General features: G+C 38.0%; 1 protein-coding gene across 3 annotated transcripts; it reads right to left on the bottom strand.

The window, feature by feature from the left end:
* Positions 1-1,454: 1,454 nt before the first annotated feature.
* Positions 1,455-11,050, bottom strand: LOC103717054 (protein argonaute 16-like). 3 transcript variants are annotated; one of them, XM_026808435.2, is made up of 24 exons: positions 10,861-11,050; positions 9,202-9,433; positions 8,911-9,113; positions 8,209-8,430; positions 7,952-8,088; positions 7,768-7,865; positions 7,546-7,643; positions 7,239-7,401; positions 7,024-7,140; positions 6,833-6,940; positions 6,633-6,695; positions 6,441-6,554; positions 6,200-6,365; positions 5,991-6,103; positions 5,716-5,853; positions 5,472-5,602; positions 5,115-5,180; positions 2,958-3,021; positions 2,758-2,869; positions 2,589-2,662; positions 2,324-2,418; positions 2,204-2,235; positions 1,901-2,077; positions 1,455-1,824 (listed from the first exon to the last, which is right to left on the bottom strand). In XM_026808435.2, exons 2-23 carry the CDS (start codon positions 9,430-9,432, stop codon positions 1,902-1,904), a joined length of 2,721 nt encoding a protein of 906 aa, XP_026664236.2. In that variant the 5' UTR covers position 9,433; positions 10,861-11,050; the 3' UTR covers positions 1,455-1,824; position 1,901. The 3 variants fall into 3 exon arrangements, 2 of the variants coding, with proteins under 2 accessions (XP_026664236.2, XP_038986118.1); XM_039130190.1 differs by having other exon boundaries at positions 1,459-1,734; XR_005513377.1 differs by lacking the exon at positions 2,758-2,869.
* Between the last annotated feature and the right edge of the window lie 2,241 nt (positions 11,051-13,291).

Genomic DNA, 13,291 nt, shown 5'->3' with positions numbered 1-13,291 from the left:
AACCATAGCATCGTTCCAGTTGTTAATCCCTGACTAGCAGAAACCGACCTCAAACACCGACCCGGAGAATTGAACTGCAAGCTGACATGGCAGGGCACGGATGGTTCCTCACTTTTGCGGCCGGTGCTCGTTTGGGCGCGCGCGAACCACCCAATTAAGGAAAGATGAGTTTTGAAACGAAAAGGACTATAGTCGGAACACGGCCAGCTATCCCCTTACAGCGGACTCCCTTCACCGTAAGGCCTGCGAAGCTCTTCGGCTTCAGTTTTGCTTAGCATCAGACCAGGGGAAATATAGATCTCTCTCTTATCCATTTAGCCTATCAGCTTGCCAATACTGTAAATATTCTAAGATCAAAAGTTAAAATTTTATAATAATATAATTTTATTATGTTTCATCGTATCAGAACCCTCTTCGTAACTCATCTTCCACATAGGTACTAATTTCTTGATATTTTGTTATCGAGCCTCAAAAATAAAGATTCTACGTGCGCCGACATCTAGCTCTAGCCAGACCGATGATCCCAGGGTGGGATCAAACATCCACCTGCTGTACACCAAGAGGCAAGCAAGGCTATATTCCAACCCACACATCTTCGGGAATAAAGAATGGGGCCCAGGACAAGGTTCGACTGCACAAGGCGCCAGCCCTTGCTTCAGTTCCATGAGCAGTGGCTCGATTTGTCCGGTGCCCGGGCTAGTAGTAGGGTAGGGAGGATATAGAGGATGGGGAATGGTCCCTCGAGCTACACAAATCGGGGGGCCTTGGGTCGATTAATCAGTAATCACCGGCGAGGATAACCAGAAAATTACCCCTATCATCATCGGGGTCATAGTACGTGCTAAGAGTTATATCACAGGTAATGATGACTTTATAAAGCACCAAAAAGATCAAACAGTTCCCACATACTGCATTCAGCATTGCAATCTTTTGCACCGGAGATCTGTGAGTCCAGACACAGGCGCCCCACTATTATCTTTGTGCACGAGCAACTCGGCATCATATACGGCTTTCCAAAAGAAAGGAATTTCAAAGCATGGAACAGCATTTTTTTTCCCGCATACAATACTCATCACAAAAGCAAGCAAATACAGGGAGAGCATTTCTGTATGCCCCAATCATGCCACGGAAGGGATTTAGCGTCAATTACAACACTCGTTGGCTATGATATTTGTTGGAAATCCAATTGTGATAAATTTGCTCTTACTGACCCTTTAATCTCATTCAAGTTCATTTGACGCAGCAGGGCTTAAAATAGCAGCCATCCAGCGTTTGAATATTTACAATCCAAGAAGGAGAGATGCTGTTGGTCATTTAGATCAAGAAAAGATGGCAAAGCAGAACAACTAAAGAGCAAAGCAGATAGCTATTGCTTTAACATCCCCGTTCTCAATCAGGTTAGAATGAGCAAAATGAATTTAAATGGCCAGACTCAAGTACTAACATAAAATACATTCGAAAACAATCTAGAAGATTCGAGCATTGATCAAATATTGTGTCACTTTCATATCGCTCATACAACAATAAAGAAGCTTGGGTATTATACCAAAAACAAAAAGGTGCCTGTAAGATAGTCCATTAAACTTTTTACAAGGGTAATTAGCATTTGTCAAGGCAACAATTAAGTGCCACGATTAATCAAACAAATCACTCATTGGAAATATTTGCTGAATGTAGCAAAATATAAAATTCAGTTTGAAACCCATTAGATGCCGGGACTCAAATCCAAGTTGTCTGCAAGTCAAAATTTAAAGGCAGATAGCAAACCTGTAACTCGGCTATTTACCAAAATAAAATTCCAGTATCACCAGCAACCTATACAAACTGTTCAAGGAAATTACTCCACCATCTTATAAGTGCACGTATAACGAAAAAACCACAATACAGTAGTGCTCATCACCTTAGCAAAAGAACATGGAGTTGCGCACATTGGGATGCAATTGTGGAAGTTCTGGAATGGCAGGCTGTTGAGATGCAGTGACTGGACCTTGTTCAGAAGAGGTCTCTGAGAAGTCCTCGAACTTCAGGAACTGGGACATCTGTGCTGCCGCCAAATGTGCATAGCAGATAGGAGCCACTGGAAAAAGTATGGCACCATGTGTAAGCAACTTTGTGATCGTAACTGATGCAAAGGAAATAAAGAACCAAATAATTGGAGAGGGTTGGGGGGAGGGAGAAAAAGAGGAGAATCAGTCCAGCTTACCGATAGATACAGCTGTGGTACTCCTCTGATAGCTGCAAAGGAGAAATTAATCATGATTAGATACTCGACTAGCCGACTTCGTATTATATCATGGAAGAGCATTTGAGATCGAGGACCTACACATAGGAAAGTGCATGAACTAGCTTCTGCAGATCATCAGCTGAAAAGCCAATCTCATCAAGCAAGATGTTGTAATGGGTTGGTCTTGAGGTTCCCTGTTATGAGAATAACGAACCAACCAATTTATAAGTAATCACGATAAGTATATATATCACAAAGTGAGGGAAACATAAAAGTTTCTTTGCCCATCGCCAAAAATCCACACTACTTGTGTATTTGTCCCACCAGAATTGCGTAAATTCAATCCATAAACAAGGAAACTTACAATCATTCCAGCATGAGCACACATGTAGAAATCATAATTCCTCGGATGTACAACCTTTGTATCCACAACAGTTCCTGTCACCATAACCAAAAGTTGACAGAAATAACAAGATGCCATGTTGCAACTATGCTTCTCAGGTAACATTAGAAGAATAGGTCAGAAGGCAGACCAGGTGGAACATTTTCAGAGCCACCAGCCTGAAAAAGTTTTGTGTGGTGGTTCTTTTGTGCCACAATCACTGTAAACTTTGGAAGTGTAGTCTCACCTAAATGCTCATAAACCTAACAAGAATTTAAGCAAAAAAATATATATAAATTTTTTCTAGTCAACCAAAGAACTATGTCTAAATATGAAAGAACATGTCATCACCTTGATAAATTGGTCAAGCTCAATGTTTAAAACCTGATTGAACTGAGATTCACTCACACCATCCCTGCAAAATTAAATTCCAATGAATTAAAAACCTTCAAAGATGAGATGAAGTAAATCCTACAAAGCATGGATCACAAAAAAAGCGTCATTAGCATATCATATAATATCCACCTGGAATTTTTTAAAGATAAGACTAAATTTTAATTTTCCATAAATGCATAAGGTACAGGAACATAAGCATACAAACAGAGAAAATGGACCAGAAAGAAATTAAATTTTCTTTTCAACTGATAATAATCAGTATGCAGCTTAATTTGTCAGCTGAAGCATACTACTTGCATGTGAGGTCAGCCAAAGCACAAGACTCTATATGTATTTAATAACATGGGCCCCTACAGGACAATCAGACAGAAAGGCAGCTAAACTAAGCTAACAAGAGATCAGTAATTCAGATAGGAAATTTCTTCTTTAGCAAAGAAAAGTTTCCTTTATTGAAAAAATAACAATGCATGATCAGCCAAATATTCAAACATGCTAGGCAGCGAAAGGAGAAAAAAAAGAGAGCAAGTTTCCAAAAAATGTAGTGTTTTAAGGCATCCAACTGGTAAAATGGCATTCTTCAACTTTATGTTCGACCATAAGAGCAACCCACATGCCAACATGACTTAGGCCCGGTAGTTGGAACTCCTACCTTAAGAGTTTTCTTAAGTAAGAAGCTCTGGGTTCAAACCATGCTGGTGGAATTCCCACCGTATTTCTCATAAGAGTTGCTTAAAATTCACATCAATGACTATATCATTTGCTATACAAATAAATCTAAACCAATGTACCACTGCAACCATCTGCAAGTCAAAACTATTAGCATCTTTGCCTCTTTGGTATCGTACCATACCATGCTTTACCACCAGCATGTCTAATAACATATGGACCTATATCAGCTCATATCCTAACAACAGATTAGGATGTGGGTTGGCTGAAAAGAATATTGTTCTGACCAAGTGTCAAAATCTTGGTCTCAGTTTCAATTTCAACCAGACCAAATGGATTTTCATTTTGCCAGTTTTGGCCGCTTCAATTTGAGTGTTGGAGATCTAACCAAACATATAATATAGCCATAGAACATCCAAAAATTGAAGCAACAGATAGATATTCTTTTAGAATATATTAATATATTTGGCAATTTTAATAACATTATGCAGAATTTTGATGGTTGAACAATTTCGTAACTATTAAGAATTCTTGAGATTATAAAAAATGAATTCAAAAGAAAATTATGAAAAAATGACAAACAAAATATGCATTAGATGGGCAACCAAAAATTTAGTATTTTGATAACAAATCCTTTTCACCAAATGACATAAGTCTTTATGAATGAAATGATACATAATTTCTGAATTTCAACTATTTTACTTCACATATGTAAGCAAGTTCTAGAAAAATCTTTCTGAGTTTGCATTGATTCAGAGAAATACCATAAAAATCAATTTCAAGAAGTTATCGTAACCACAAGGAAGTTATCATACAAGAGTACGATTTAGTGACTAATCACATAAAACTTATAGCATATTAGTTTTTTAAATTGGAGGAGAGTCAGGGAGGGTGAGGAAACATATTATATTAGTTTCAGATTGGTTCAGATTCAGGTCAGGTCTCATGTTCCATGTACAATCCAATAACGAAACAGATCATATTTTTTTATCCAAGAGTGATACAAATGAATTCAGTTAGAATTGGACCCTGTCATTTTAGGGTTGTAACTGGATAAAGAACAGGAAACTTTATCCAGTTGCAAACAGGAAACTTTATCCAGTTGTGATCCTAGTTTAGGGTAAACAAATCATTCACCAAAATAAGTGGAATGACTATCTTAGAAATTAAGGCAAATTTGTGCTCAATATACTTAAGGGGGATTACATGCGACCAAGACATTCAAGCATGGTGATCAGAATCAAACAAGACAAGCCACTGCAAACAGAAAGCATAGAACAAGCAAACATCCCCTCAACCTGGGCCCTGGGAGTCAAGACCCTCCCAATCGATCAGTGAAAAGTGGACCTTCGCATCGGACTGAATGATCTATCAATCGTAAATATTTGTTTAATAGAATATTGAAAAAATGAAATAGCTTGCTGTTAGCCAAATTGTATACAATACCTGAAAATGATTATCTGAGAAGGTTTCCTGCAACCACTAGTTTGATAGAAGTCTACCAACAGCTCCCTGATTTTTCAAGAACTAAGTTTGTTAAGCAAAATAAACTGGAATTGGTAACTTAATTATAAGGGAAAACTCAATGATGTGTCCCGCTAAATTGCAACTGAAAAAAAAATTACTTAAAAAAAAGATGTTGGTTATCTTCTGAAACTACTTATTTCGTCTCATAGTTCCCTGCTTAAAATGTTATGCAAAAATAAAGCCATGATTTGTTCCAAGATTCACATCAATTGTAGGCAAAGATAAACTATATCAAAGAATAAATAGCATCTTTCTAAGTGGTTGCAAAGACATCACCTCAATATTCCATCATCTTGTCCATTTGCTTGTGGCTTGTAAAGAGAATCAATCAATTCCACCTTAGGAGACTGTGTTCTTACAGATGCTCTATATCTTGATATCAGCGGCCAATATCTAGACCCAACCACCTAGAAATTTCCCAAATAAAAAAAGGGGTATATGCTAAAGCAAATGTGGAACCATTACTAACCTACAATAGCACTAAATGGTATCAACATAGGAAAGTTCACACATTACTTACTGCTGCTATGGATGGAATATCAGATCTTCCAGGAGATCCATGAGAAACATCCATCCCCAAAATCATGGTAGGGATCTCATTTATTAAGGGGATACAATTTCTATGTTCAACAGCTAATATAGTGTTGGTGCCACCAAGCTGAGAACGACAAAATAAGGAAAGGAAAATTAAAAAAGGAACCACCAATGAAGTCAGAAATGAAAAAATACTTCATAATAGGAAAAATATAAAACAACAAAAGCTAACATTACACATAGAACATTAATCTCATATACCTTAGAATTAATTTTCAGAAGGAGATTCGTCACATACTGGTCATTGATTCTAGTAGGAGCAACACATTGAGTAACTATACCCAACTCATGAAGATTTTTTTTCTTCCATGGCCCTTCGCAGCAGTCAAACAATATATCACATGGTTAATATAGAAATAAACAAATGAATAAACAAGCAAAATAGAAAAGGTAAGAATGTATTCACTCACCATAGATATCAGAATTCTTTCTCTCTGGCAAGACACATAGAAGAAATTCAGGGGGACCAGGAAGCCTTGCCTTTATCTGTTCAATCATCCGTTCAACTCTTATCACAGGTCCAGATCTTATCCATTGACGATGCTCTTCAATTAAAGTGAATGGACGATTAATAAGCTGCAGAAGCCATTTATCTTCAACCAGGGACCCAGATTTAAATATGATTATAATTAACTCAATGAGATAACTTACAATTCCTTTGTTCTTTCCACAGTTTATCAGTTCCCGAGAAAGATGACTCATATCACAACGTGCTGAAAAATTCACAATTGCCCAATGCTCAATCTTTATGGGAGCCCAAAGCCTCTGAAAAGGAGACAAGAAGGAATGTAAGAGTTGCTTTCAGTAACTGCAAAACATGGTGAAAGCTATGAGGTCCCTAACCTTGTTGTTAAAATTCCATCGCCCATTGCGAGGGACACAGTCTTCTGCGCTACCAACCTTCAACTGTGGTAAGATAACAAGATAATGAGGTCCATAACTAGTTGAAAATTCAAAAGAATCAAAACCATGAACTATAATGTAAATCAAAAGCTATAGAAGAAGTAATTAGAAAAGAACAGTAAGAAAATGTCGATTATCACTGTTGGTGCAGAAAGAACACGGCCATCCAACTGGGTGAGTTTCTTCTCAATATGTATACCACAAGAAGACAGCAACATGTCTTCATCATACCGATTGTTTTGCACAGCCTATCACACTTGGAATGGTTAGTATTCATGACAACTCTAGAATAGCAACAATATGATTTTAAGAAGTCCTAAAATAAACCCACATCAGTTACTACTCTGATTCGTTCGTGAGGCTTCTGTCTTGATTTTTCCACTAGGGAAGCTCTTTGTTGACCAGACAGTGCCTTAGTATAACGTTGCAGCGACACAAGATGACAAAGCTGAAATAAATATTTTTTTTATGTGACAGTTGAAGTTCAGAACAGAGCTCGCATGTAAACTTGGTGAAGCAACATGAATAGGCAATCATCTTGCAAACCTCGACAGGAAGGTAAATAGGGCGCTTTGGTTTTCCCACATTAAGGCAGGGCACATGGGCTGACCATGTCAACTCAATCTTGCGGCTGTTGACAAAGTAATTATACACAGTAACCTCCACGATCTCATCTTCTCCACTGCCACCTCTGACTTTCATTGCAAAGCTACGTGCAAGAAAAGAAAAAATTTAAAATTTTTAATATCTTATAAATGGCGGACGGGGAGGATGACCATTAGAAGAAACAATGAATGATTACAGTAGGATATGAAGAGGCAGACGGGAGACAACAATAAAACTAAAGACATACTATTGCTGGTTGCATGGCATCTCACTTATCCCTGTAATCTTAAATTCCAAGTTATTGTGTCTAGTCTTGATCCTCATATTTTTCAGCATCCGTTTAGCCTGTAAAGTTTGAGGGAACGTGTGATCAAAACCTCCATTATTGAAACATGACTTAGCCATTTGAGAAATCATATGCATCAATCAACAATAGAAATAGACTGTTACATGATGAGAACTTGCATACCTTCACCCAGTCAATTTGACGAGGATCCTTATTGCCCTGGTTGGCCAGCAAAAAGTCCACGACTGGACCAGGTTTCATAATCATCGTAGTGGAAACATCTGGGCGAAGCAAAGCAACAAACTGAATTAGAAACCAAATATTTGAATATATAACTGTAGTGAAACTTCATTTGGAGAAACCATACCCATGTTTAATGACAAACCACATAGAGTGGTACGAAAGCTTGAGTGGAAACCTCGACAGCCAACTACGCCGCCACCCAAGTCACAGAAGTTTGTATGTTCACCGCTGAAAAAAGATTGCCTGACCAGGAGGCAACCCCTGTAAACAGACAAGTAGACTTTTAAAAATTTAAAGATGTCAAGCATGAACAAAGCTAAAACACAAATAGTGCTAAGCTGAAACATACATATATATGTGTGTGTGTGTGTGAATGCGCACCTGTTTGCCTGTTGTTGTCTTAGTATGATGTCTAGAACTCTCAAAGCATCCTGGGTGTGTTCCAACTGGCTTCCTCTAAGAGCAAATGCAATGGAGTTCAAGGGAATCTTAGCAGCATAACTTATTTCTACGTTAAACTTCTTTGCAAGGTGTAAACGCTTTGATCGCTTCCGATCACCTTCACTTGGGCTAGCATTACCTGAACTTACACCAGCAACCCTACTATAAAAGAAAAGGAAGAAAGGGAAAAAAATAATGAATCATCTGGAAACATCTCATTCAACGACAATTCTCTCTTCATGTCCTTAACCACATGTAGACCTCTAGCACAATGCAGCATGCCTGGTTGGTTCGCAGCCAACCACAGCCTTAACTAGAAGTGCGCACCATAGCCACGTTTTTTTTCTGTATTTAGTCAACTACCACATTAAAGTTCTTGCTTATCTAATTATTTACCATGTTATCACCAAATTCAGCAATTTTCATTAATAATGACTATGCAATGCAAATGTTTATAGTGTAATGCACACTCGGCCAATGTGGCAGCACGAGAATTAACACATTTAAATTACTAGAAGAGCAACCATCTACATAACGAGATAAAAGCAATCCTCATCAATAGAACACCCTAATCAATCATCAGAAGATCTAGCAGTTTAATAAATAAACCTGAAATGTAGCAGTAATAATTAAACTATGTACCTCACTGATGATTCTTCTAGCACAACTGTGAACTCGAAATTGTTCTGAGGAAGAGGGCCAATGGTAAACAAGCTCTTCTCTCCATCATAAGCAAACTCCTTCCCAGCAAGCTCAGAACTGTAAGTCTGATAAAGCTTATCCATGATTTTTCGTCCCATCCCCTTAGCCACTACAGCATGCTTATCTTCAGATTTGATGGTAGCCTACAAAGATTAGGAAACAAGTACAACCATACTTAGCTGAAGAAGAACCTGCAGTGCTTGAAAAGAAATAGATGCATATCAGACATACGCTATAATGGTAGAAAACTGCATCTTGGGCAGTAAATCTAACACTGAAATGATTCGAGAGCAACTGGATGTGCCGTCCATCAGAGCCAAAACCACGCCTAGCCATCGGAGAGCGCTTCAGATGTTCTGGTCTTGGAGAAGGTTCAGCCTTTATTGGGGCAACATGTGGTGGTATGCCTGGTGGCAAAGGGGGCAAGCCTTCTTTCCCAACTTCATCCTTAGATGAAGCCATGCTACAAGATTTTTAGAAAATAGAGCAGTGAGCCGCAAGAATGTTTTCAAAATCACAACCCTGGTAGTAAGCATACCACAAGATAACATTGAAACACCAGATTATATTATCACTCCCACCATACCTGATAAAATTAACAAAACAACTGAGGCAAATATAGACAATCTAAAGGAAAAGGAAATATAAAATAAAACAACACAATTAAATGCATAAAATCTTTATGTATTTATCTATCCAGTTAAATCAAAGGATCGCTGTCTAGAAGGAATTGAAAACACAAGAAAGACAGGGCTGAACCAGCATTAAATAGCTTTTCTAAAGAAAACACTAATAATCACTGCATGCAATAAGATGACATCGGACATAAAAGAACATTGACAAAAATAAAACCAAAACCAGTAACGACATTACATAGATCTGTATATCTCTAAAGCTTTAGATCGAAAAAATTCAATCATACAACAACTCAACAGACTGTAAGACAGAAGGAACCAAAACCGCCATGTATCTCTATGTGCAAACCAGAAATCATCTAAGCTCTATGCATCTAACACTCGTACAAAAGTAAATCAGCATACAAATAGCCTTTCCATGACCAAGACCACTACGATCCCTGCGTGCAAACCAGAAATGATCTAAGCTCTATTCATCTACAAACGTAAAACAGAAGTAAATCAGCATACAAATAACCTTTCCATAACCAAAACCATTCGTGTAAACCAGAAATCATCTAAGTTCTACGCATCATCCAAAAACACCACGAGCCCCTACGTTCAAACCAGAAATTGTCGAGCCTCTACCCACCTAACACCCTATAAAATAGAAGTAAATCCGCATAAAGATAGTTATTTCCATGACCAAAACCACAACGAATCCCTACCGTGCAAACGAGAATCTAGAATCTATACATCTGACACCAAGGAAAACAAGAGAAACGATAGAAACAGAGAAAAATCCATATATCAAGCTTTACATATCACTAGGCGCATAGGATAACAACGACGCGTCCAAACCGCCAGAAAACTCTGAACTTAAAAAAGACGGTGGTCTTAACCTCCCTTTCAATCCAAAAAAGAAACAGAAAAAAGAGCAAAAGCCAAACAATGTGGATGGCGAAAACCACAGCGATCAAAGGAAGAAAACTGGCAATCCAAGACCTAATCATCAAACAGAAAAATAAAGCAAAAAATGGAGCGTATGAATAAGAAATCCTTACGAAAAGAAAGGAGAAAACAAAATCGATCCTACGAGGCTCGTCGATGGCTTCAAAACCGCGGAACAAAACCATCTACACCATCAATACAGTAAAAACTATAACGAAATCGATCGAGGGAAGAAAACTGAAAAGATTCATAAAAAGGAAAAGCATCAAACGTCTCATCCAAACGGCCATAAGTTCTACGAGAAAGAGCTAAAATAAAAGAATACCTCAGAGAAAGAAAAAATCGAATCCTCTGACGCCTTCGGAAGAGAACAAGAAGAAGGAGACGAAGGAGAAGAAGAAGGCCTCTACGGCTCCCTTGCTCTCTCTGTTTCTATCTCTCGGTCTCCGCGACGGAGGAGGGAGGGAACAAAGGGAGGGAAACGAAAGCTAGCTAAGAGCCCACAATTCTGGTGACGTCCTTATACGGGGATTTATAGATATTAGAATTCAAGGAAAATTAGGGCTTCTTTATTCGAAGGGCGCCACGTGGCAAATTGGGGTTTCCTGATTTGGTAAAACAAATCGAATACATACATACATACATACATACATACATACATACATACATATATATATATATTATAAAATGTAATATATATATATATATATATATATATATATATATATATATATATTATAAATAACCGCCTTTTGGAGGACTCTCCCGAGGCTCCACAATCGAACGGCAGTAGTAGCACCAAGACCAGCCATCGGAGACGTGACTACTAGCCTTCCGTCGGGACAACAAAAATCAGGTGTTAGAAGGACGATTTAGGGTACGTGGCAGGCGATGACGAGGGGTAAGTGGAGTTTTAGGCGAAATATTATAGAGGGGTTGGGAATCGTTCCGCCGTTTTGTTATAGGGCTAATGATGCGCTATGTTCTGGACGTCCCAGATTAACAGAACGTGCGGATCAGACGAATCAGTCCGAGTTTATGGTTTTGATTTTTGATAGCACAGGGAATGGACGTGGATCCGTGCATAATGAGGTCGTTGTTATTACGAGGGAATGAGGGATGCTGCATTCTCCATGCATGGACGGCGGTGATTAATGATGTATTTAGTATATACCCCCCTCTCTCTCTCTCTCTCTCTCTCTATATATATATATATATATATATATATATATAGGAGATTGATAACCTACTCTCTGTTATGGTAGGTTATCAATCTACCCATTTTTCATTAGACAAAAAATATTCTTACTTTTTATAACTTTTAAGGGTACTTTATGTCTTTTTACAATCTCACATTTACTCACCCTTTTAACCCCTCCAATTAATGCTCTCTCCCTCTCTCTCTCTCATACATATACATATACATACACATACATACATACACACACACACACATACACATACATACATACACATACATACATACACATACATACACGCATACATACATACATACACACATATACATACATACATAGATATACATACATACATATATATACATGCATACGTATGTATATACATACATGCGTACACACACACCGGAGAGAGAGAGAGGGAGAGAGCATTAATTGGGGGTTGAGAGGGTGAGTTAATGTGACATTGTAAGAAGACATAAAGCACCCTTAAAAGTTATAAAAAATAAGGGTATTTTTTGTCCAATAAAAAATGGGTAGATTGATAACCTACCATAACAGAGAGTAGGTTATCAATCCCCACATATATATATATATATATATATATATATATATACACACACACACACACAGTTGGGGAGTCCAGTATACAAAATATCCCAAAAACGAATGGACATAGTACACAAATTCCTTCATAGTATGTCTAGATTGTCTGTACAAAAGGCCACTTAATCCATAGCACCGTTTGGCTTCTTAAAAATTTGAGTCATCTGAAAATCTATTAAATTCTTAATCATATTAGAGTTTCCCTCCAGAATTATGCAGTTAGTCTAAAGAACTGTGGTCGCATATCAGATACCCCCCCATGTCCTTCTTAGTGTAGCAACAAGAATAAAAATATCGTAAAGGTGGAACCCTCTTGCTACCACAAATGAGGAGCTTAGATCTCTAATCACAAATCTAGCTCCACAACATTTGCTTCCGTCCTGAATATTACCATCAAAGTTGATTTTCAGATAATTAGAGGATGGGGGCTCCCATGTGAAAAAGATCCTCTGAGGTAGCACAAAACCTACATAAAATTCCAGATTTTCCTAGCAATCTTCGATCCTCCATTAATCAAAATGCATGTCTCTGAAGCCTGCATCAGTGCTCCCATAAGAATGAGTGTCGGCAACAGATTTTTTTCCTTTAAAGGCATAATCATTTCAATTCATCCAAATATGATAAGCAATGTAAGCAGCTCCAATCACTTTCTTTCTTTCTAGAGTGATTCTTGCTCATGCAATCACAAGAAAATCATCTACTGGGAAAGAGAATGTAATGAAATAGGAAGGAATATCTAACAACCGCATTATTTCATAGCAAGGGGGGCAAATAGTGAAATAGAGACATGGAGAGGTGTCGGTGGGGCCCTGGCGAAGAGATGAGAGAAGAAGAAGAGAGCCGGGAGGATGATAAGGAGATGGCAAGGAGCGAAGCTGGGACTAGAAAGATAATGAGGTTTAGGAAGAAGCACTAAGTTATCGTAACTAATAGATACTTATAAATTAAAGAAAA

The sequence above is a fragment of the Phoenix dactylifera genome, chromosome 1 (genome assembly GCF_009389715.1).
Source record: "Phoenix dactylifera cultivar Barhee BC4 chromosome 1, palm_55x_up_171113_PBpolish2nd_filt_p, whole genome shotgun sequence".
Taxonomy (NCBI): Eukaryota; Viridiplantae; Streptophyta; class Magnoliopsida; order Arecales; family Arecaceae; genus Phoenix; species Phoenix dactylifera.
Note: the sequence above shows the minus strand (reverse complement) of the source record. Positions and strands in the feature narration are given on the sequence as shown.